Source organism: Amblyomma americanum, chromosome 9, assembly GCF_052857255.1.
Source record: "Amblyomma americanum isolate KBUSLIRL-KWMA chromosome 9, ASM5285725v1, whole genome shotgun sequence".
Taxonomy (NCBI): domain Eukaryota; kingdom Metazoa; phylum Arthropoda; class Arachnida; order Ixodida; family Ixodidae; genus Amblyomma; species Amblyomma americanum.
The window spans coordinates 82,224,791-82,251,179 of NC_135505.1; the positions used below are offsets into that span (position 1 = coordinate 82,224,791).

Here is a 26,389-nt window from a genome sequence, read left to right on the forward strand (position 1 = left end):
TCCTAAACATAAGCATTTTTCTCCTCTGCACAACCTAAAGGGAGTTCCACAACTGAAATGATCAAAAATATCTTTTGATGACCTTCATTTTGCTGCATTAAAAAAAAACCTGTAAGTTTAGGTTTACTATACGGAAATGAAGTTGCAAAGATGGAAACAGTAAGGTTAGATCTTTCGTACTGGTTTTTATTATGTCATGTATTCTGTTTCGCATTCATTGTACTTACAAGGACTACCATGTCAGATTCTGCGGTCTAGGATTGTAACGTTAGGGAGCTACATTGAGAGTCGTGTATGATTTTTTTTATTGCAGTTGACAGTGATTTATAAAGCAAATCAGCGTCGAAAATCAGTTGCCATGGAAGCTTGCAGCGGCAAACCGGAATTCACCTTTTGGATACTGAGCTGACAGCAATAACACTGCAGGCGTCGACAAGATTGTACGCAGACGATCATGAAAGAATGTTGGCGTTAGCTTCACAAACCTGTATATTTGCCTGTGAGATGCCTAGTGGCTGAAATTTAAGAAAAAAAATGTCTGTGCTTATCCAAAGGTTGTTAAAATTCATGGCTGTATTAGACAGGCTTTATTTAATTTAGCGGAAGCCGGTCATTTACTCTGTCCATCCGACGAGTTCTTTTGCAAAATGTACTTACACTAATTCTCATGTGCAAGGTAAGGACCCGGTAAATAAAATTTGTGACCGAATCAGTTACCCTTATTCCCCCAGAGAAAAGAACAACCCTACGGATGTAATTTATAACGCTCGAATAATGCGGGTGTTCTGACAGTGCAATAATTTGGACTTCTCGGGTGTTTCACACTTTCGCCAGTTAAGTGTTTTCATCTACAGCTTTGCTGCAAGCTACGCCTAGGAAGCGATGAGCACAGAGACTTGAAACTAAATTTAGATTCTTCGCTACGGAGCGCCAGTTCTAGTATTGAACACCAAAGAACATAATTCCATCGCACCTGTCCAGAACAAACCCGGAATTCTGGACTCCCTTTTTATAATCTTACAACATTGTTACATAGTTCTGACCGGACAGCTGCGGTCGTTTCGCCTTTAAATATTTATTTTCAATGTTTCCCAGGCCCACTGTTGGTGACATCACAATGAGCGGGATGTTCGTGTTTACCGCCGTTCTGCTGCTTTTCTTAGGCACTGCCGCGTCAGTGCAACTCGACACGTCGGTTGGAGGCTACACGGAACTGCGGGTATCTATCAGAAACAGCGTTACTCCTGACGAGTCAATCATTGGTAACATCAAAGTAAGCAGCTTTTATTTCTCTCCCCTCTTCCCCATGGCATGTCGGAGGTTTTTTTTTTACGGCTCATTAGTTTTGGCATTGCTCTAAACAGCGATCAGAATAAGTGCCGTGAGTCGGTAAAAAGCAGAATGCATTGTCAGAGGGGCCTCAGATGAAGACGATCAAGTGGTTTTACGCGAGAGCACCATCCCTTACACGCAGAGATAGTAATGATCCCAAAACCGGAAAAAAGTTGCAGCTCGAAATTCTCAGACAGATATCCCTTACATCGTGCCTAGGCAAACTATATGAAAGGATAATAACGAGACGCCTTCAACACCTTATGGAAGACAACGAGCTATACCCCCACAGCATGTTTGGCTTTAAAGCAAATAATCAACATAAGACGTGCTACTCCAAATCAGAGACGAGGTTTTCACTAACGTCCCGACACGAGGCGGGCACGTAATCATGGCGCAAGGGGCGTTCGACAACGTCAGCCATGAAGCAATACTAACGGGCCTAAGCAACTTGGATTGCGGCAAGAAAATATTCGGGTATGTCAAGGCATTTCTAACAAACCGAAAAGCAACGATAGGAATCGATGAATTTCGCTCCGAGCGTTTCCACACGCCCAATAAAGGAACGCCGCAGGGATCAGTAATCTCCCCATCCTCTTCAACATGTCGATGATTGGCTTAGCAAAGCAGTTGCAAAACATAGAAGGCATACTGTGCGCAATATATGCCGACCACATCACAGTGTGGGACAAGGAGGGCTCGCTCGGTGAGAAAGAGGGAAAGCTAAAGGAACCAGCCACATGGGTGGAGAACTACGTCGGAGATAGAAGCCTTGCCTGCTCAACAGAAATATCAAAACTCTTAAGAATCTGGAGAAGCGGACAAAAGTCACAAACTACCGGATGAGGAGGAACTCAGCATAAACTTCTATCTTGAAGGACAACCAATTCCCTAAAAAACGGTGATTATAAAACTAAGAATGTTGATCCAATCGAACCATAGATGCACATATGCCCTAAACTTAAACAAAGCTTCAGTGACGCAAGTGGCCCGCATGATAACTAGGGTCTCTAGAAGGAGGCAAAGCATGAGGGAAGCTGACACTTTAAAATGCGTCAGCAGCCTCGTAGTAAGCAAAATAACATACAGGCTCCCATACTTCAACTGCACTGAGGGAGAAATGACTCCATCAGACACAAAAATAAGGTAAGTATATAAGATAGCGCTCTACCTACCGCAAGCAACCTCAACGGAAAGACTCCTAGCCCCGGGTTTTCAGAACACTTTTGAAGAGCTGAGAAAAGCCCAACATGCGGCGCAGCTACAAAGGCTAAAACAATTCAAAGCGGGGATAGCGCTCCTAAATAGATGCGGCTACGAAATTGCGCTAAAAAATAAAGAACAAAGTGAATACCTGACGAATATCGCAACACACTCAGGATAGTCTCGGTACCGAAAACATGGATCCGAACCTGCATAAAGGATGCAGGCAAGCTAGGGAAATATATGTTCAACAGATCCTAGGCGAAAAAGAAAACTCTCTGCACACAGACTCGGGTGAGTGCAGGAGAGATACTCGAGAAACCGGAAACAGGATGGTTCTCCTCAGTTTCTTCCTAGTTTACAGTAATATCGTGGAGCTCCTGTTCTCTTTTTGGTGACGGTGATGGAAGTGGACTCTTTCGGACCTCCTGTCGAACCCTTGGGTCAGCTGCTGCTGACCAGAGGATGCTGCGCGGCCTCACGAGTGATTCAAGCAGCCCAGACACTGCGCTGTGCTCTGCTGCTGGCGATGACTCTTAACCTGACGACGGCTTCATCCGAGCCCTTAGCAACACGGCAAAACTGAGACTGCACTAAGGTGAGGACTCAAAGGCGTGAGGGTGAATCGTTATGGGAATGCTGTTGCCATTGATGTCACGGACCGAATCGTGCTTGAAAGATCGAGAATAATCAAAATGGTCGCCGGCATCAGTGTCCGTTCACGAAATATCCCCCTGGGCAGCTGCGCTACGGTATGCATCATTTTCGACGTAGACATAGCCATTGTCAAGATCGGTGAATTCAGACCTGGGGAGTGTTGCTAGAAAGCCAACGTGAACTCGGATGAGTCATCGGGATGAAACGCAGCTGCGAGGTCTGGCGTTCACGGAAGCAGCGGCGACCGTGGCGGCGTCAGGTGGCCAAGTCTCTCCTCTGGTCGCCACACGGAGTGGTGCTTTCAACGGTCACAGTGGGCATCTCGACGGAGTTCCCGTGTTTCAGACAACAGGCGGGGGATTACAAGGTCGTTAATGCACCTGCTGGGAAATGTCTTGACATTCCTTTTCCACCGTGACACCGAATCCGCCACAATGCTGAAGATCGCACCCCAGTGTTCGATCCGTCTTTGACCCAGGCCACATGCTGGGAATCGGCCTGCCATTCTTTTCTCACGAAGACAGTGACCTTGTAGCTGCGGTGACGACACGACAGTGATCGAGGACTTTGTTTTCAACTTTCAATCGACCGAGCTGCGAGAAAGCATCAGCACCGCCACCTGCCCCGGGCGGCACAACCAGTGTCTTCATCTGTTCACTTAGTAAAGTGTGGGTGCGGGCTAGTTGGTGGAATAAGGTTAGGAGAATGATATCCAATCAAATATATTGATGTAAGACGAAAAGTGCGAAAAAAAACATACGGACGCAAAGAAAACAGAGTTGGAAGCTAGCGCTTGTCCTTAGTCTTTTTCTGCGTCCGTGTGTTCTTTTCCCGCTTTTCGTCTTATATCTGCTCACTTGATTGAACATCATTCCACTAACTTTATTCCACAGTCAGGGATCTGGGTAATGCTAAGGCTATTTAACAGGGTGCTGGTTAGTTATCGACACACTCGATCCTTTCTCGGCTGTAAAAATGTAAAGAAAAACTATGGTACAGTTCCCTTCTTAACGAAGTCCGACATCGTCCTTCGGAGCCGGGACCTGCGGTGCTGAACGAGTCAGACAACACAAGGACCCCTCCGTCTACGACACTGGTGGAAGGCTTGGGATTGAGGCGCAGCCCCTAACACCATATACGACTAACCCGAAAATTTTATGTCGACGAGATACTGACGGCGCGTCATTATTGCAACCTCAGATCCTTGGGAAGACAAAGTGCACCACGTTGACTTTCCAAGGAGACTGCATTCCATTGTGGCCACCGCATTCTTCTTTATTTTTCTTTCTTTTTATGGTTGCACAATATTTTTTGCATTCTCGGCCATGCGGACGGGGCAAATGTTTTTCTTTAGCGCAACCTGACCTCTGTATTCTCAACCACACAGCAGCGATGCTACCCTGGCGGAAGTCCAAAAGTCTGCGCTTTGCCGCGGCGGTCATTACTGAGCCTGAAAAGAACGAGGGACGCAAGAAATGGCAAGACACGATTCCACACCCCGAGGGGACGCTGCTAAGTTGCGTCGAAGTCGCCAATCTCGTAAAAGGTCTTCTAGAAGTGTAGTGGCCATTGAGAAGGATGGTCCAGGAATTCGTGCAACTTGTCCTCGCCCTCTGCATAACTCCCTAAGCAACGAGGGCCATGTGAGTAGTGATGCATGGACGGTTATCGCAGACGGGTCTTGGCCATCTCTGACGTAGCCACCCACGCCCACCGTGAACGAACAGGTATTGCGCATTCAAAGTACCTAGTCTATCGCTAATCAAGCACAAGGACCAACTCTGGCCCAAGGTCGGGACCGGCAGATTATTTGGTGGTCGCTCCCGAAATAGTGCACACCCTTAGTGATGAAACAGTCGTACGCTCCCCGTGGGCTGAGCCTGCTGTTGTTCGAACCCTAGCCCATGCACCAGTGCATGTTGGACACGCGCAAGTAATTGCAAAGCTGAGGACATTCGTCAAACCATGCGTGCGCTGCTTTACAGCTTTCGCACGACAGCTGCACAAAAGGCACTACAGGTGTGGATATGCTCAATCTAGTTGCTGTAGCTCTACAGTAGCTGGCACAATGGAGCCTCGAGCCTCATCGTTCCGACAAGTCGGGATATTTCACTTTGTCATCTACATTGTAAACCGCAACAGCAAGCAGTCTTTCTTCCCGGTGGAACGTCTGCGCTGCGTTAAGGCGCAGTGCTGAGCAATGAAAGACGGTGGACGTGTTTTATGGAGGTCGAAGCGCTCGACAACCCTCATTGTTTGTTTATCCGTCTTCAGTTCTTTTTGGCATGCTCGTTTCGCGCCAAGGCGTGATGCGTTCCTGTTTTTGTAAAAATGTTATTAATCGAATAGCATTCGATGTCCTGTTAACGAGAATAGGCGGCCTCCGCCCATGCATATCACGGGGGCAGATCCCCCCTGTCAGCTTTTGCACAGCCCATCTGTATTGAGCCTCCCGAAGTCAACGTTGCCAGCGGGTTGTCACGTCCTCAAGAATACTGGTCGAGGTAATATGCGCTACAAGCCAGGCTACCTAGGTTCAAAAGCGAGTGATAGATAAAAAAAGGAGGAAAGATAAGGATTACTCAGAGGCATCCCCTATAAAGCGAAACACGCTAACAGGCTTTATGCTTAGCAACAGCGGACAACCTAAAGTTGAATTTCTTGCGGCGCAGTGAGTACAGATAGTGCGAACGATTAAAATTGCAGGCGCTGTTCCGATTGTCAACACAGTTTCTTCACAAGGCTACAAATGGACGAGTGTACTTCAAACACGTCATCATCGAGGTTCCCAAGACGTGGCCGAAGAGAAATAGCTCCTGGGAACCGTCGTCCAACGCCTCCGAAAAGAGCGACGTGCTTATCGACATGTCCACGCCGCCGTACGACGACAGGCCGTTCACAACACAGGTGAAGCCGTGCGGCGAGCCGGGGGAGTACATCCACCTCACTCCCGGATTTCTGGCCACACTTACCAACTCTACGGCTAAGAAGTTTATTAACCCAGGTAAATGAAGTTGTTTTCTGGACGATAATTTCGCTTTAAGTTCTTTACGGCGATAGCTTTTATTACCGAGGAAGACCAGCGGAAGCACGTATGTTCGCCTTCGCAGCACCCGGGGCTTGCGAGAGGGACAGGTTTGAAGAAGGAAGAGTTAAAACGACTTTACCATGGTGGTAGGGAGAAAGAGGAGAGAGTCTGCAGAGAAAACAATAAGGCGAGAGCAGAATATGCTCCTACGAATGTGGCAAGGAGGCATTTAGAACAGATGGCAAATGTGGCTATATCAGGGTGCTTCCCTATCCCCTTAACCGCCTTGGTATGAGGGATAGGCAAAATTGGGGCGTCAGTACTTGTGTGCAGAGTGCAACCCCCCCCCCCTCCCCCCCCCGGGCCAAGAGCACTAACCAAGAGTCCGCCCACTGCCTAGGTTGAGTGTTCGGCGCATGCGTATTGGCGCCCCTCTATTTCCCTTCTTTCACTATCAATCTCCCTACAACCTACAACCCCTACAACCTCGAGACCGTCGGGATTTAAGGAACACTAGGATAGAGAAAGGTTCGCGCATTGTGCGGGTCTGCCTTTGTCGCGTTGGCCTTGGCCAGCTTACAGCTCTGCTGACAGGAGGCGGGTCGCCGATGCGTTTCTCGTGGCGCGCTCTTGTGTTCATGCAGTCGGGCAGAGTAGGAAGCTGCTGTCGGGATACAGCCGTCATGCCGCCGGAACGAGTGCTACACTGCGAGGAACAGTTCGCTCGCAAACGGGCTGAAAAAAAGAAGCGCTGGGCGGAGCAAACAGAGCAGCAGAAAACGGTGAATTGATGCGCGGAGCGATGTGGCGAAAGGAACGGTGCAGCGGTCGAGACAGAGTGCGACGTGCCACTCAAACTAAGGCACAACAGAAAGTAGCTGGAAAGCACGACGCTGCTGCAGCAGTTGCAATGCCCCACCGTGAAATATTTCGAATAGTGCTACAGGATGTGTGCTATGAGAGTGTGCAGCGCAGCCAGCAGAACATCAGGTGTCGTCTCTTTTCCTCTCCATAATACGGCAAGGAAGCGAGAATTTTTCTCATAAAGCAAAACTTGTTAAAAATTGGCTTATATAAGGGGACCTGATTAACCACAGCTGATTACTGGCCGTGCTAATTAATGGCGCCACGGGTATCCGTGACGCATGCGCACGCATTGTGTAATGACGGAAACTCTCCAGGGACTGCCGCCCCACTCGCAGCCGCTTGCCTCGTTCAGCGATTGCCACCAGGATTGCGCGCGCGCCTATCGGACTGCAGGGCAGAACTTCCTCCGGGCCGACGCTGGCTTTTAGCACCAAGAGACAATAAGGACGCTGTTGTTGACGCATGCGCAGCTCCCGTGGCCGCGCAGCACGTAGGCACCAGGGGCGGGTGAACTGACAGTTTCGCCGTTGTAGTAGTAGTATTAAGTGCCTTATGTAAAATAAAAGCAGAAATGAAGGTATCAGGTTTCTTCTAACCCCAGAATTTGCCATCACTACCGCGGCGGCACCTGAGCTTTGGCAGCGGAAACAAAGGATAGCGGGCCGTTTGAAGAAGTGAAATGAAAGAGGCAACACCGGCATTAGTTGAGGTTCGGCTCTGAGTTCTGCTCCATTCTGGCACCAAGGCCACCCGCGGCACAGACAGCGGGATGTTAAAGGCATTTCGCGCTTAAAAGTGAGTTTAATAAAAACCCACCTTCCCAGCGTACGTGTTCGTGCACGAGTGGGCCCACTTCAGGTACGGCGTGTTCGACGACTACGGCAGCCTCAACGACAGCAGATACCCCCTGACCTTCTGCTACAACAACACGGTGAGCCACACGGGAAACATTGCACGACACGAAAAACGATGGGAGGGATGCACAGTTTCCGGCAGAGAGTTGTAAAAAAACACATTACAAGGAGATGATAAGAGCATCTAGAAAATAACTATACATATACAAGGAGACTGTGCGGTCTACCAAGAGTCGAAATCAAAACTCAATGTTCTGTGACGTACACCGTTCCTTAAATCTTGAAAGGCGGCTAAATTTGCCCGCACCTAGCAGGCAGCAGACCGCCATTTTTCTCCGTGGCTTGACTTAGCCATTTTACGTATGGGAAGAGCAGAGGTCTCTAGTGTATGTTCATGATTTCTTTTGTGAAGGACGAAGTTAATTCCTAAAGGTTGGATCTACGTTTCGGTGTTTGATTGGCGCCTTCAGTGTTACGAACCTTCAATGTTAGAAACCTTCAATGCTCCGAACCAAACCAGACAAACATTAGTTAAAGATGTTCGCGTTCAAAACATTTCTAGAGCACTTGAGACTCACCCTAAACTGTTAGTAGCCAACGCTTAGAACTTGCTAACACCGGCTGCATGTAACAGGTCGTAGTGCGGCTGGAATTTAAGCACTCGATGGCACATATGATAATGTGGGTTGGCTGGTTTCGCCGGTTGTCACAACCATCGCTTCGTGTTTCCGATCGCAAGACAGGGATAAGTTTTAACGCCGTAAATAAAACCCAAGGACGCTTAGAGAAGTGCTGTCTAACAAACGCTTTAGAGCTCTTTAGCGTTTCTTTAGCATATACAGGAGCATTAGTCGTTCGCTTGAAGCACGGCAATCTGTATTAGCGCATCAAGAGGTTTGCAAGAGTTTCAAGAGCACCGGGGCGTCGGCGCTCGTGGCCGCCACTCAAGGAGCGAGAATTTGTGCGTCGATAGCTCCCTATCATGACTCAGTTTGAGTGCTTCTAGTACTCTTTAACAGCAAAGGTGATGAAAAGATCACTTGGCCAGTTTTCTTGCTACGTTTTCTCGAGACGTGAGTCAGGGGAAAAAGCTTGTGACATGAAGCTACGCATATTGCCCTGAGAAGGGGCGTTCGAATCTACTCTATGGAATGCAAATATAGCCTATATGAAAAGAATAATTTCTAATCCCGCTTAGCTTTAACACTAGCAGCAGCACAGGGCGTATTCAGGTTACTGCTGCTGCTGCTGCTGATGATGATGATGACAGTGCAGCTGGCAAGCTCGAAGTGGCGTCGTTGATAACGGCCACGAAAACAGTTCACGGATGTTTATTCGCAGCGAAGAACGAGTTCAGTTGTCAGTCAGATCAGTAAAAATTAATAGCCTATATTGCATAGCCATAAACGCTGGATATCAAATGTGTGGGTTGAATATAATCTAATGGAAATAAACCCTCCTAACAATCGAAAGAGTTTAGCGAATACTTTGGCCATGGACAAGTTCTAACGAAATAAGTATCAGTAGAGCTTTACATAATTTGTTGATGGCTAATAAGGCGAATAGCAAAAAAAAAACCCAACACCAATGCTTTTATTTGCATTGCATCGTTGACGTACAAGATGTGCTCATCACTACGTATATGTGCGCGCGAGTTATTTTCTCAGGTACGCCTGAACGCCTGCTCGAGCCGAATTGTCTTCAGCCCGATAACCGCAGAAGGAAGACTGTGCTCAATCAACAAAAAGTGCCGCTTACATCGCAACTGCAAAGTCATCATCAAGCAGCTGGAACATGACCCAGTCCAGTCTTCCATCATGTTCATGCCCTACGTCGCCAATGTAAGAAGTATTCGCTTACTCTGGTGAGGAAGTGCGTCATCACCCGGACGGTTTGAAGGGGCTGAGCGTTAACAAAAGCTGGTTTAGTGTGTGAAGCAGAGCAAGCCAGGGGCCAGCGGCTAAGAGGCCTGCTCGTTAACTATTTAATAATACTATTCGCATGGCTAGTTGGTGATGGATTTTTCTTTTCTTGAAATTAAACATCACTGCATATTTAGACGAATACACCGCCCCGTCCTGTCATGCCTTTATGTGTATTCGTCTAACTATGCAGCGCCTGTTACTTTCAAGAAAAGGCTGATTATGATGTCAAAATATACATATAGTACCAGGCGGTAGGTCTGCCATTTTTCTTGCATTTATTCGTGATCGAACTGCAGTTTGTGCCAAGCAACCTGTATTATGACAGCGGAATGAACTCCCGCCCGAATTCATATATTACTGATATTAGTGAAGCCCAAGGCGCCGGAATGCGTTTTCAGTCATTAAATTCGCCTATTGTCTCGAGGGATGGGACGTCTCCGGACGGAGGACTTCCCCATGGCTGAAAGGAAAGTAAGAGGTGTTAAAAACTAAGAGCGCTGCAGATGAGGACAAAGGAAAAATGTTTCTTACCAGACTGGAAGTGACGTCAGCACGACGGAAATTGAGGAACTTCCGGTAAAGGCACCAAAAGCTGCTCACTCATAATGGAATTAGATGTCTGTTTATACTTACTTATTGATGGCGTGCCAGTGATACAAAATACTGTATCGATTCCTGAGGGAGTCGGGCCTGCCTGATAAAATTGTGAGTATATGCCACACGCAACTCCTTAGCCTCTTGCTCTTTTACATGTTAACCTACCTACTTTTCTTTCCATGTTTGTCTTTATCTCTCGGCGATTATCGCTTCCCTCTGTTGGATAAATTAAGTTCAATTCCGCTGCCCGAGTCCTCGAGGCCATAAAGTTCTACCTGCTCCTCCTCCTCCTCCTCTCCTTAGAAACATCGCACCCCACGCTGCTGGGCATCAACGCATTCTCCGCCGTTGCAGGTTAGCCAGTTCAGGGACAGCCGGAAAGGACCCTGCCCCCACATCCCGTACGCCCCGAACAAGCAGAACGAGTACTGCGATCAACGCTCGACTTGGGATGTTATCAGCAAACACGAGGACTTCAAGAAGTGAGTGGGATAGTCCTAACAGCTGCAGCTTATAAGTAATATCACTGGGACTTGTCGTAGTGGTGAACTATCTTAATAATAGCAATATTATCCTCACCTGCTTCAAAAAATTCCCATCATAATTCAGAAAGAGCCAGGATGGGTCTGCAGAAGCATTGCGCACCTTAACGCAGCTACTGTGGAAGGTGCCAAGGCTAGTTGTAAAATTTAGAAACGTGGTGACGGGTACAGAAACTTCGGTATTGGTGTTTACGCACTGTTTCGTTCCAGCGACGTTATTCCTATAAAAAAGAAAAACTTATTTATAATGTTCACATCTTTTCTTGGATTAAAATCAATGTTTTTAATTATAAAAGTCACCCAGGTGTAAAAACTTACTGAACACATGTTTCAGAGCTTTAAACAAGTTCAAATAGACTGAGAAATGTATAAATCACAGCATCACCTAGAGGAGAAATAAATAGTTTCCAAATTCATTCGCGCACTAAATTACCGCAAGGCTTGTTTCCCAATAGATTAAGTTTTAGTGCGCTTTGGGTTTAAAAACCGAGTGAGCTGGCGTTGCCGCCTGTTCGCTATGTTGTCAAATAAATTTCTTGAGCTTTTAATAGTTTTTATATTTTAATAGCTTTTAACACCTATTTATATTTAATAATTTCAATATTGTGCGACGAAATAGGTTCGGAATACATTTTTTTTCCTCAGACTAGTTTCTGGTTGAGAAATACCTACATGCTTTGGTGTTCAAAAGACAATAACTGGAGTAAACGACAAAGCATCTTAAAAATATGGTAGGGAGAGTAGGGTTATTTCTAAACTACTGCGGTGACAACTCGCCATGTAAGACATTCGTTGCGATTCGAAAACGAAAGGAATGAAGGGAGACACCGGGACTCATGGCCGGAACAGCGCAAGTTCACATCGTGTTGACAGTCAGCAATAAGCTGATTAACAAAACAACGCTATAGTGTAAAACAGCCTCAGGGGAAGACAAGGCTGCTAAATTGCACTCCTAGTGTGTAACTGACTAACACAAACAATTTAAAAATATATGAGCGCAAAGATCCGCACAAAGATCCCCAGGTGGTCGAAATTATTCCGGAGCCCTCCACTAGTGCACCTCATTTTTTCCTTTCTTCTCTCAGTCCCTCTTTTGTCCCTTTCCTTACGGCGGCGCAGTTTCGTTGGGGGCCAAGATGTGAGAGAGATACTGCGCAGTTTCCTTTCCTTAAAAACAGATTTTCAATTTTTCAAGACATACGGACTCCTGACCGAAGCAGTGCAACTTCAGACAATGTTGAGAATCGGCAAGTATACTGGTTGACAACACAAAGCTGGAATAAACAGCCTCATCGGAAAACAAGACTGTTAAACTGCGCTCCTATAGTCGGATAAAACGTAAGTCTGCAGTGAAGCTCCGCCCACATTAAGCAACGGCGCACAGTATTCCTCCACGATAAAACGTTATCCGTTTTCGAAACTTCTGGCTGGCGAGCAATACAGTACGCCGCAGACGAAGCTCAGTGTTAACAACTGCAGTATTTTTTAAGTTGTATTCTACTATAGTGTGCAACTAACAACAACAAAGAATTCGAAGAGTATATGAGCGCGTAGTTAAATACCGCTGGGAGCCACATACACCACTAATTTAGTGCCTTCACTCAGACTGCTCGTCTGGAGACGTTTGGCTGAAACAAGGAACATCGAAACAAGTTTAACATTGCTAGTCTGGGACCTTAAATAGCATTAACAGCAATTCCGTCCTGATTTATCCTTAGTAAAAATCGCTTTTATGCCTCTCTCTTGAATTTTGATATTTATCCTGTTGCAAAAGACGTTTTTATTGGCCAAAAAATTCCTTTAGAATTTTCCTGACTGTGAGGTCTGCGCGCAAAGGACTCCGTGAGCACAGTTTAAAGGGATTTTGGAATGAATCACGATGTAATTGAGCCCAAAGGTATTCGCACCCATCCAACTCTGTCGATGAACCGCGGTTTACGTACCAATATTGTGGTATTTCTATAACTTTTGGGCCTTGTTTAAGCTTACTTTAAGTGAATAGCATGTTTGGCTTTTGAACGCGTTGATTAGTACAAAGATACATACCAAATTCCACGCGTCCCAACTGTTAATTTAAGCTCACGACTTCGGCTAGAAAAAGTGCTAGGGTTTTAACCTGTAGCTAAACAGAGTATAAGTGCGAAAGCGCATACTTAGCCTGCTTGGCTCAAGGTTTTGCTTTGCTGGGTCGTCGGCACACCCGACGTCGATAATATATTCTGGTTGAGCTCTGAGAGGAGTTATAAGCTGGTCTGATCGGTTCGCGCCGCAGAAGGAATTTAGTGAACAATGACGTGCAACACACAGCGCGAGAGTGTGTCGCAGTTCAACAAGAGGCGGGATCGTTTGCTGCGATAACGTAGCTCTATCGTCCTGTGGGCGGAGAAGCTGCATGGACACTGGCTATGATAAGATTTGATGAGAAGTCATCGCTTTGTTCATGACCTCATGAAGCGACTCATTTTGAACACGGCATAGAGTATCTCATCGCACAGACCATGGACACTGAGGCCCGACGCAAACGCCATCTTTCGTACACGCTGTAATAAACTTCGAACTTGTTCTTCGTGAAGTGCTGTGCATAGTAGGCATCGACACCACTGTAATGATTCTCCTGACGCATGCCGACGCCTGACCTCACGCCTCTCTTCGAGCCCACCCTCGTGTTGATCGGTGGTTTCGCGACCACGGCATTGTCGAGCGACTTCCGCATCTCTTCTAGGCGCCCTTCTTACTCAGCCTTCACTGCGCATCGGTGAATGGAAGTTGGGCATGCACGGAGCCCTTGTAACGTTGACAGTACCTGCTGTAGGTGCTGTTGTTTCGCGCCTCCCTCTTCGGTGAAAATCGGCGGCACTTAGCGCCTGAACGTCGACGCTATTGTGTGGGTCATGGTAGCCAGCGAGAGCAGGTCTCTTCGGACTCGGCCTTTACTTAACTTCGGAATAGCAGCCCTGGCCCGAATGGACTGTCGCTCGGCGAGCAAGCACTTGCAAGCCGATGATCTGAACGGCCACATGTGAGCACGCGCGCCGCACGTGGCTTTCCGATTGGGCCAGATGCTGTGAGTGCGCGGCGCCGCAACGACTGGCCGCGCACTCGACGAGTGAGCTTCATTAAGTGGTCGGATACAACACGAAATCTGAATGACATAGCTGAGTGAAGCTGTCTCTTCTAAGACATAACCCTACTTTTCCCCACCAACACAATCGAGCGGCGTACACCAAAGATCTCTCTAAGTAAACTTTTTCTTGGATCATGATCTCTTAAGTGGTTTGAAAATTCTGCGCCGATAAAAACAAATTCCTTTATTCAGCGATACCCGTTTCCTAGCACTACCTGCAGATATGCAATAAATATTCGATGAGAGTTAAAAAAAGAGCCTGCAGTGCGAAAGAAACTACCAATCCAGACGCGAGTTCAATGACTACTAGAACCTATTTATTAAACGTGCCTAACAGAAATTTGCGGCTGTTTTTATTCTTTGGAGGTTAATGAATATAGAATCTGCACAAATTATTGTTCGACCTGTGCAAGCGAACGAAGGAAAGAACGAATGCGAATTGATTTCTTATTCCAGCCTGCCCATGCCGGACATGTCCAAGCGAATCGGGGTGACCTTCGACGAAGCACAGGAGGACGAAGACCTTCCGCAGCGCGTGGCGCTTGAGCCGGACGTTTCAAGCAGCATGAGGGTGAGCAAAATCTTTTGGCGGTCACTGACCCTTTCAAAAACCTCGTGCATTCTCCCCAAGCAACTCGCTCTTTTTCTCCCTTAAACGTGAACAGAGAGGAACTTTTTTGTGCCGGGTTATTTCCTCGGAATGGTGCGTAAAGCAGTAGCCATGCACTGAGATGTGAAATAAGGCTGCGCTTGACAAACGATTTACATTAAATTTAATTCCATTGTCGCTTCGATTTCTCCAGTCAAACGGCGGCTACGTCCGTCACAAGCAGAGTGTTTCACGCAAGACCATGAAGAATCACAGTGCAATGCAGTTGTAGTAAACGTTCGTAGAGACTTCACCGACACAAACGGGAGAACTCTGCGGGCACAATCCGCACGTCCTCTGAAACGCTTTTAGTTACACATACGTGGCGTACACAAAAAGCGACTATGTGGACGTATTCTGCTCAATATGTACTGCTCGAGTACGTTGCGCCGTGTCATCCAAGTGCTACTTTCTAGGGGAAATTTTTGAAAATTGGACAATTGTAAGATACTGTTGCGAAAATATTGGAGGAAACGGTCAATTCTTCGGATACGTAGCCAAATCTTAATATCAAAGTGCTTGCATCGATCGCATAGAAAAGTACAGACTGCCCGAAAACACCAATGAGGAACTCCTTTGAAAATAGGAAAAACATTTATATGAAAAACATGTAAGACCGTCGTCGGGTGATCTGCTGGTATATTGATTGTTATAGAGAAGTCTTTCATTTTATGAGACAATTGCGTTCATCAAAGATTTCCCGCTCAAAAATGCTTTTGTTCAGAATTGTTGGGCATGTCTCGCCTCGTGACTAGTGTAATCGTTATCTGGCGACATTCTGCGCCTATTTCTGCTGTGCTGCCGAAGCTCTCTCCCGAGCATGCCTTCGTGCAGCGTGTCTTGCAAGTGCCTCAACCTCCAACGTACGCTCCAAGTCCTCCAACGATGCGCTTCGGCCAGAAGAGCTGCAGGTCCGTGCGGTGGGTGCGGATGCTGAACACTATTTCATTTCTTAAATGCGCACTGCAATGTCCGTCCACCGCAACTGCATCTCGCGTGCCTGCCTCTGCGGGTTTGCACTCCTTTACGTGTCGCAACGAAGCCAATTCGGCATGTTTGGAATGTCAAGACATGGAGCTTCCGAACGCATCCTATCAGCGGCTATCGGCTGTCGTCTTGCATTAAGCGCTCTTCCTAGTTGGATATCTTGCAAGATCATCCCACGGAACCCTCTACGCGGGAAAGGCACACTCGCAAGATTCGAAATCCAGAGACCCACGTAGACCCGCTGCGCACTGCGCTTGCGAACTCCTAACTCGTAAGAGTTCTACGCGCACAAAGCCTTTTTGGTACGCGTGAGTAAAACTGTTCAAAAGCTGTTGATTCACTCATTTTTCTTCCGGCTGCTGGAACCGGCTATAGCGACCACATGGACAGGGAGCGATTATACTGGAGCTCTTGTACGCCTCACTTAGTATGAGCTCTACACGTGATGTAAAGCGACCGATCCGCTGCTCGCACCACAGACCTCCACCAGGTGGCTGGATGCCGTATTCCCGCTTTCCGACCTCATCTCGACCTGGAAAGGACGCGAGACACGACTGAGACACCTACAAACAAAGACAATCCTTAGCCCCTACTGATTATGTTTAATCACAAATGGTGAGTGTGTCCCTGCATGACCGCACGGCGCTGACTGGACGCACGCCACCCACGGCCAAAGTTTGTGGGAACGCGCCAGCAAACCCCTCCGACGACACTTTTGCCAGCTCCCTTGACAGAAGAATGGGGCAAGCTCTTGGACTGTTCAAGAAAAACAACGCTACTGGCCTTCATGAAGCGACCTCAAGAGGTCAGCCCCGACTGGAGGCAACCCTGGATTCGTCCCAGCCCCAACTAATCTCTTTCATTTTGTGGCAGAAAAGTTGTAACTACCACAACCACCCGATGTGGGCGCTAGGGCAGCCGTAGTTTGTACGTGAGGAAGTCGCACGCCAGCTATCTTTGTCTACCTGCCCGCCTACGCCTGCGCCGTCGCTCACTACCAACCTACAGCGTGTTATCGAGGAGCAGGTCGCTGAATTACTGCCACGTCCTTCTCAGCCACCCCTGATCGCGGCTCCTCTGACGTACGCCGATGCCGTGGTGTGGTCGCGGTCCTCACCTTCTGCCCCTGTCTACAGGCCACCTACCCGGCAGTTAGAACCCCAGTGACCTGCAACCCCACCTTACCGTCCGGTTGCCCGCCCCTGATCTCAGCCGCAGCCACTCAACCCCTGGCGCACACAAGACAACCGCCCTATTTGCTACGCCTGTGGCGTCGCTGGTCACGTGGCTCGTTTGTGTCGCAGTCGTGACCACCGTCCCTACGATTATAGGCGTCAGCCAACGTACGACCTTCCGCCGTCGTCCTCGCCTGCGTCACACTTACCGCCTCCGGATTCTTCTTCTCCTACTTACCATCCCCGCTCCAACCGCTCCCCATCTCCTGGCTGTCGTTCCCGTTCTCCCATGATCCGTCGCCAACCCGCCGTCCACGCGGAAAACTAACCACCGCAGTTCCGGAGGCAAGAACTGCGTCAACAGCGGCTCACTCAAGACCTGTTTCTGCGCCTGCCAATATTATTACCGTTTTCGTTGAAGGAGTCCCCGGCGAAGCACTTGTTGACACTGGCGCAGCCGTTTCGGTTCTCAGTCACACCCTCTATCGCAGAATCAAAAAAGTGACGACGCCCCTTCCTCCCGTTTCTCTCCGCACGGCCAGCGCTCAGGACATTCGACCGTTAGCCGCCTGCGCCGCCCGCCTGCTCATCGGGAACGTTCCCTAAACAATCCAGTTCATCGTCCTCGCCTGCTCCTCTCACGAGGTTATCATTGGTTGGGACTTCCTCCCCTCACATCACGCCGTTATTGACTGCGTCCGTTCACAGCTTGACTTGTCGCCCTACAGTGACGCCCCCTTGGACGTAACGGGTGCTGCTGCCGCTACTGTGGTCGTCTCAGAGGACACTGACGTTCCACCTTTCTCTTCAGTGCTGGTGCCTCTTTCTTGTGCTGCGCTCTCAGATGCAACTGTGACATATACCCCCTCTTTATGATGCGCAGACCAGAAGTCTGTTTTGCTGCCTCATGCTGTGCTGACAATTGTTCGTGGCTCCATCGCTATTTATGTGGCCAACCCGTTCTCCTGCCCTACCACTTTGCTCCGTGGCCAATCGCTTGGTAGCGTTGCCGTTCTCGATCCCGCCCCCGCATACCACCTGGTCGATAGCGCGGCCGGCCTTCACGTCAGCGCCATTACGCCTGTTCCCATCACGAATCAGTCGTCTGTCGATATTTTGCACCGTTTCGTCGACGCCGCCCTGACGTCTACCCAACGAGACCAGCTTGTAGACGTTCTGCAGCGTTTTCAAGCTTCGTTTGACTACCAGCAACCTTCCTTCGGCCGCACCACCACCGTTACCCACTGTATTGACACTGGAACCCATGCCCTTTTGCGCCAACGCCCGTACCGCGTGTCAACCGCTGAGCGCAGCATCATTGACGTCCAGGTGACCAACATGCTCAAGCGTCACGTGATACAGCCGTCGCACAGCCCGTAGGCATCGCCGGTGGTTCTGCTCAAGAAAAAAGACGGTTCCATCCGTTTCTGCGTGGACTACCGTCGTCTGAATAAGATTACACGCAAGGACGTTTACCCTCTCCCCCGTATCGACGATGCATTTGACTGCCTGCAGGGCTCTGAGTTCTTTTCTTCATTGGACTTGCGTTCCGGTTACTGGCAGATGCCGATGGCGGAGGCCGATCGCCGAAAAACTGCCTTCGTCACACCCGACGGGCTCTATGAATTTAATGTCATGCCCTTCGGCCTTTGAAATGCACCCGCCACATTCGAGCGCATGATAAACAACAAACTCCGAGGGCTCAAATGGCACACATGCCTTTGTTATCTAGGCGACGTTGTAATCTTTTCTCCGGGCTTTCCCTCTCACCTCCAGCGCCTCGAGACTGTTCTTCGCTGCCTGGCCGACGCTGGCCTCCAACTTAATTTGGAAAAGTGCCGCTTTGGAGCTCGGCAGCTCACCTTTCTAGGGCATGTCGTGTCGAAGGATGGCGTTCTCGTGGACCCGGCCAAGTTGTGAGCTGTGGCCGAATTTCCGAAGCCCACTTCTGTAAAAGACCTCCGCAGCTTCGTCGGCCTCTGCTCCTACTTCCGCCGCTTTGTCCGCAATTTTGCCACTATCGTCGACCCCCTGAACATGCTCCCTTCCAGCCACGACCTTTAGGCCTGGTCGCCAGCCTGCGATGAAGCGTTTACGACACTCCGTCGCCTCCTCACCACTCCACCAATTCTGCGTCACTTCGACCCTCGTTCTCCAACGGGACTCCACAGGGATGCCAGCGGCGTCGGCCTCGGTGCAGTACTCGCTCAACGCAGGCAAGGCTTTCATGAATACGTTGTCGCTTACGCTAGCCGGACACTCACAAAAGCTGAACCACTATTCTATCACCGAGAAGGAGTGCTTATCCATCCTTTGGCCGGTCGTCAAATTTCGCCCCTTCCTGTACGGGCGCCCCTTTGACGTTGTCACCGATCACCAAGCCCTCTGCTGGCTGTCCTCTTTGAAAGATCCCTCTGGTCGACTGGCGCGATGGGCCCTGCGACTCCAAGAGTATGGCATTCGCGTTATCTATCGTTCCGGCCGCAAACATGGCTATGCTGATGCCCTCTCACGTTCCCCTGTACCATCTCAGGCAGCGCCTTGTATATCCGCCCTGCCTTCTTTGAAGTTTGAGTTCGTTGATATGGCTTCCGAGGAACGCAAAGACCCGTGGATCACTTGCCTTTTTGATCTCCTATCTGGCCAATCCGCTCGACCTCCTTCCCGCGCTCTCCGCCGTCAGTCCCACCATTTCGTCATCCGAGACGAGCTCCTTTACCGCCGCCACTATCTTCCGGGTGGTCGCAAGTGGCTTCTCGTCATTCCGACACATCTGCACTCCTTTATTTGCTTTTCCTACCACGATGGTCCCCAGTGTGGCCATGCCGGATTCTTGAAGACTTTCACCCGTCTACGACAGCGGTACTACTGGCGTGGGATGGCCCGTTACGTGCGCCAGTTCGTTCAGTCCTACACCGCATGCCAGCGACGAAAGCATCGACCTCGCCGACCCGCCGCTCCTATCCAGCCGCTGCCTTGCCCAGTACAGCCCTTCGAGCGTGTTGGCATCGACCTCTACTGCCCTCTTCCCAGCTGAAACATCGCATTTACCATCCGGTACAGCCCACGACATTGCATCCTTCATTCTCCATCGCATCATTCTTCGCCATGGTGCGCCCAAAGAGCTGCTCAGTGTGAGAGGTCCGGCCTTCCTCTCAGAAGTTATAGAAGCTCTCCTTCAGGAATGCAACGTTGTTCACCGCACCAACTCCGCGTACCATCCCCAGACAAATGGCATGGTTGAGCGTTTTAATAGCAATCGGCGACATGCTGGCCATGTATGTTGCTTCCGACCATTGTAACTGGGACCGCGTTCTCCCTTTTGTCACCACTGGATTCTCTCCGTACTTGCTCCTGTACACCCGTGAGCCTTCTTGCACAATGGACACCATTCTACATTACCGCCCTGATGCTTCCGAATTTACAACTCTTTCTCTAGCCGCAACTTATGCCGAATAATGCCGACAGCTGGCCCGGACCATCACTTCTCACGCCCAGCAGCAGCAGAAAAGCACCCGTGATCCCCCTGCACTTCCTCCCGCTTACCTTCCTGACTCTTTTGTCTGGCTCTGTATACCCTCCTCAGGTCCCGGCCTTTCCTCCAAACTTGTTAGCAAGTACCAGGGACCCTACCGTATTCTTCAGCAGACAACCCCGTCAGTTACCTCACCGAAGCCTTTACGCCATCCCCTGATCATCGCCGCCGAGGATGCGAAATTGTCCACACGACCCACCTCAAACCTTACTACGACCCCGCCGTCGTCACATCGCCCTAGCCCGCCAGGACGGCGCCCTTTCCCCCAGGGGGAATTGTAAGACTGGCCACGATCTTTAGAATCTTCAGAGGCTGGCGCTCAACGAAGAAGACGACAAGAAGCGCCGAACACTGCGAAGCTCGAGCGCTGAACAACGGTCGCTCGTGCGTGCTCTGGACTGAACGGGGTCTCTGATCTGTGCCTGGACGGTTCCGCTGGTTGTTCGTGACGCTGTGTTTTTGAAGACGTTTCTTATTACATTGTAATTAATCTCTACATTGGGTTGGGTGTACTTCTACCTTTCCGCACAAAACCGCTTTCCTGAAAGTAAGCCCTGGAGACTTCATTCCATTCCCATACCCTGAAATGTTCGTTTTCCTCCAATATTTTTATTTCAAGGCGTTTTGGTGTAAGCACCTGGTCTGTTCAATCGTTAAAAATCATAACTGGGATATTTGCGCAAAAAGTGAGCCCTAAAGCGCCTGTTTTTGCTGCACAAGATTTATCCAGAGTTTGCAAATCCTCTATTTATCTGCTAATAATACACTATTAAATAGTAGAGTAATAAACCGGGAAGCCGCTGCTCTGACATTTTCCGTTAACCTTTACGACAAATTATAACCTAAACGGGTTTCTTGTAGCCTTATTTTGACACGTTATCACATAAAGCATGGACCGAAGCAGTGACTGAAGGCAACTCTGCCTTAATCATTTGTGTACCTCAAAAGTCTTTCAAATGCACTTTCATCTTCATTATCTCACTATATATCGAGCTCGATATCAGTTATCTCATGACCGATGCCTTAATCTTTTTCTGTTTCACAGGAGTCCCTGTTCACGTTGTCGGATGCACTGCTTGTGTGCACGAAGGCTAAATACACAGGTCTCTCTTCCGCCCTAGCTATTTCAGTCAGCGGAAACTGGCTATCATTCAAGCGCCTATTCTGCCTGAACCCATTGTGTGTTTCTGTGTTTATTATTACTTGCTATCCATGTCAGCATTTTTAATTTCACCGCCTGTACTGCCAGCCTGTAAATAATTGATGCTCTCTTAATCGGTCTGAAGAACGTTATGTTGATCCTGTGTCGTTTGCGTTCATAAATCAAATTGCGTTTTCTCTGTCACCTTCTGTTCAGAATTTTCTTATTTGTGTTGAATATTTCAAATGCATTTCACGAAGTTTTCTTGCTTCTAAAATCAAGTTAATTAATCGGCTTGAACCCCTATCCCTGATCACCCTATCCTCGCTACTAAATGACTCAGCTATAATTGATGCAATGTACTTATCACCAGCATCGTATTTCTCTAAGCATTTTCTCTTATATAAGCATTTTCTCTCGGTATCCTGAATCATTCTTCCTTTCTCTCATTCTTTTTACCCAGATAGCTTGCACGGTTCCAGAATTTTCATGACCGTGCACATATAATTGAATCGCCAACTTCAGCCATCCAGCGATCGGTCGACTGCTTTACTTTTCCCTAGGCGAGGGCCAGCAACCTCACTTTCTTTTGTCTATAAGATTTCCATTATTCTCCCCTTTCCTTTTTTGATAACAGCGACTTCTTTGCAACTATGTGTTGCGACCAGTCAGGCCATTTTTTTTCATATGTCCTCCTTGATTTACTTTCACACCAGCTTTGTGGCATCCTCTTTATTTTCAGTGGGTTCCCGCTTTCACTTGTTTGATTTTTGTACTCATGAGTAGTTCTAAATGATTATAATGCCAATATTTCATGAAGAATTTCTGTATTGGTTCATCAGCGGTTGGTGCTATCGCGCTATTTATTCGCTTCATTTCTCGCTCCCTTTTTGTATTTTCTGCGTTCCTATACTGATCCTGGCGCCAACCTGCAGATGAATATGTTTATTATCACTTCCAAGACCCGCCTCCCATTCCTCGCCTATTTCCATTTTTGTAAGCTTGCTACAGATTCCTTGCGAGATAAGGACGTAGTCAATGCTGTCCTACGCTGTCCTGTTGCTGTCCTATTGCGTTTCTGTCGTGAACTCTTTGAGCTAATCTTTCCACCACAAGCGCAGCGTCACTGTTCAGTCCCCCTGCTACGATTACCACGGTAACTTCCACATTCTGCGATAGTTTGCTTTTCGTATCGCTGAGCATCGCTTTCATTGTCTTCTCTTTGAGGATCGCCACTGGTACTCGCCTGTCTCTTTTTACCTACTTTATATTAGAGGGGGTTTCACCTAAGACTCTAGACAACTTTTAAAAACCGGCTTTATGAGTTAGAAGAACGCTTTTTTGATTTACCATTGTCAGTCGTGTAGTACATCAGCATACAGATAGGACGTGCTAGTTAGCAGGCTAATTAACTAATATTCAGGAGTTAACTTTCTTAATATTTCGGTTAGGCTCCTGAATTACAGAAAATATCCCTATCAGTTTTTAGAATTTCGAAACAGCAGATGCCCTCAGCGCTCTGGCTCAACAAATTTTGACTACTTCGACGAGTTGCATCAACTAAAGAAGTTGCTTTGCCTGCAAGCTTTTCAAAAGCGCATTTATTTTGACGCGATGTAGCCAAAATATCTTGCGTCATAGCGCCAATGGTAACTAACCTCTTTCTCGAAATTCTAAAAACATAAATGGATACTACTTACGGTGGGCTACACGCGTGTCAATAATTAGGAAGCCTAACAGTAATAATTTAAGAGTTAACTATTCAATATTAGTTAACCAGCTTGCTAGTTAGCACTTCGTAGCTTTATTACAATGTACTATACCACTCACAATGCTATGTCGAAGAAATCGCTCTGCTAACTCAAAAAGTCGATATTTCAAAAGTCACGTAAAGTTTGACGTGGAGTACCCTGTATATCCTGACGACGTTCTCATGTTTGAGCCCCCAGGCATAAATAATAACCGCTAAATAATTTATAATTGAATTTCTTCTTGACACTGTTTAGGTTTTCGGATTCATCAGCGGAACGAACACTCTAACGTGTGGTTTCTGTTTAGGTTACATGCGGCATAAAAAAAAGATCGGCTATGTAATTGTTGACAGGTCATTTTTCGTAATTCAAGGTCTTGTAAGAGAACACATTAAATGTTATAGTGAATTAAAACTACATATCAGCGATTATAGATTTCTTGTGGATAACGTGACCAAAACATCAACTTGACGTCGAAGTTTTTGTTCGGTCAATGAAACCGGAATCGAAGCACCATGAGAGAAGAAATTCATTTGTAAGTTATTTATCGTTAGTAGGCAAATATCACCCGGTAATTCTTGTACTGTAATGTGTAACTCATAATTTGACAGGAGAAAACGCGCAGTGAGTGTATATATCCAACCTTTAGCGCTCTCTTGCCGTTACACCACATCTGCTAACCCGTGCAGTTACCTTGCAAGTGCTGGTACAAGTGCGTAACTACTTTCTGAATGCACTGAATGGCGGCTGTCTGGTGGCTGAAGATTACCAAGGCTCACTGACAATTTTTTCCTGCCCACAAGGTTGGAAACAGGACACTTCATATGCCGAGTCTCACCTCGACCCCAGAGAAGGTCAACGTCAGGGTGGAGTCGGAACCAAGAGCAAAAGACTACGACCCGATACTAGTCACCTGCGAGATGATCTACGTGATCGTGGACAAGTTCGACAAAGCGGTCGTCTCAGCCAAGGTAACCAAGGGCAAGAAGTTGGTTCTAGACGCCGTTGTCCTCGCCAGAGTTTACCGCCCGGAGAAGGATCCGCAGCCGATAAAGTTCCCACTTCATGACGACGCGGAGGGTAAGATTCGTTGCTAGGAATGGTAATAGGCATTCGGCCCTCTTCCGCAGTCTAGCATTAATAAACAAAGGCTGTGCTGGGATGTTCTCCTGAGTCTTTTTGTCTTCCTTGTTTGTGGTGAGCCACACAAGAAATTTGAACGGCTTGCCAGACACCTGAACCTACCCTAAATAAAGACCACTAGGGGAATATCTTACTACCGAAACATTAAAAGCGCGATTAAGAGTGGATGTCAGACTATCGAATTTCCTCCTGTGATGTCCAACGTTTCTTTTAATTGTCTAATAATTGATTCTGGAAAGCTGGAGGCCCACTTCACGTGGATTTTTCAGATAACCAAAGTCAGTGAATCTTTTGATCCATCAAAGACACACTGTTACGGCTGTTACGTGGGTGTTTCGTGTGTTGGTGTCTTCCCGCCTTTCTTTTTTTTCCTTTCCTTCTTGCTCGCTCTGTCTTTTTTTCTTCAACTCTCTCGTTTTCTCTCCCTCCGTTTTTCATCCACTGTATCGCTTTCTTTCAATCCTACTTCCTTCCGCTCTCTCGCTTACTCTCATCATGTGCATTTCCTAAACCTTTTCCCAGAACCCGATTATCAGCAAAATGATGGCCAGTACCACGGCTTCTTCGTCGACTTCATAGGCAAGGGACGATACACCGCCATGGTGGAGGTCTCTAACCAGAACTCCACTCGCCTCTCCTACGCGTTGAGTGGCTCGGATTCCTTCCTCACTACGTCATTCCTTCATTCGACGACGGGTGAGTTTCCATGTACTCGGCCCTTTGCCTCTCAGGCAATCGCAAAACCACCAAGCACGCTAATTATAAGAAAAAGAACGCGCTTATGAGTAAAGGCAATGGAGAATTTCTGTCATGTGAGCGCAATGCAGTTACGAGCGTATGCTCGTAATTGCATTGTGGCACAAGTTTATAGCAGATAATTTGAGTTCGATGTCTTCAGGCGGGCTCTTGAATACACCGCGGAGGCTCGGATGTTTTGTGTTCGGCTACTGATCCCAAAATGGCCAAATCGGACCACGGCCGAAGCGGCTGCATATCGATGGAGGCAAAATGCGAAAAGGCCTAGGTGCTGTTCGGTGTGACGGCGGGTTAAGAAACGCCACGTGGTATAATTTATTATTTTGCCCTCCAGTGCGGCTCCGCTGATATAAACCATGTGCCGCAATAGGGCGTAATATCCCACGTACCTGCAACAATTATTTCGTTGCATTCGTGCCTACTTGCGTACGTACCTGCAGCCATCTTCACCTGGTGACTCGCCCCGGCTTGTACATGAAAGTGAGTGTAAGCCCATTTGTGCTCATCTGAAAATTGGCTTTTCCAAACTAATTGCTCCGGACATTTTATGTAGCATAAAACGGAGCAGATATCTCGCGCTGCGCTAATGCGGGCCGATGTAGTGTCGTGACATGGGTTCTATATCCTGGAAAACACCTCAGCTAGCCAATTATATATATCTGCTCTCGAGCGTAATGTATGCAGGGCCAAGTAGGTCAAACGGCGCGCGCTATCCGCGACCTCCAGTGGCAAACGTACTTTCGCGTTGGAATCGAATGCAGACTGAACAGCGTCCCCGAGGACTCAGAAGTCGGTGTAACGTCACAGCAGAGGCCTGTTCCAAGCATGAATAACAGTAAAATATAGATGGAAAGATTCTATACGGACTCGTATTCGCGCGTGGGTAAGAGTAGTGTGCCGCCGCCGTTATGCAGCTCCAGAAAGGGAAATATCCGATCTGGCACAGCTGCTATGACATTCATGAACTCGCCATTAACTCCATTTTCATGAAACGCATGTTGTACATTGTTGAAGCCTACTATCTACCGAAAAATATCTTATCCATATGCAACTTCGTTTTTTTTCGGTAAAGCTAATGATGCTTTCAACATAACTGAGGCTAAAAAGTCGAAGAAAAAGGAAA

General features: G+C 48.0%; 1 protein-coding gene across 1 annotated transcript; it reads left to right on the forward strand.

Annotated features, from left to right (window-relative positions):
- Positions 1-6,057: 6,057 nt before the first annotated feature.
- Positions 6,058-25,723, forward strand: LOC144103466 (calcium-activated chloride channel regulator 1-like). Its single transcript, XM_077636176.1, has 8 exons — positions 6,058-6,196; positions 7,912-8,018; positions 9,609-9,782; positions 10,818-10,945; positions 14,586-14,700; positions 24,171-24,447; positions 25,033-25,206; positions 25,707-25,723. The coding sequence occupies exons 1-8, from the start codon at positions 6,058-6,060 to the stop codon at positions 25,721-25,723; spliced, it is 1,131 nt and encodes a 376-aa protein (XP_077492302.1).
- Positions 25,724-26,389: the final 666 nt, after the last annotated feature.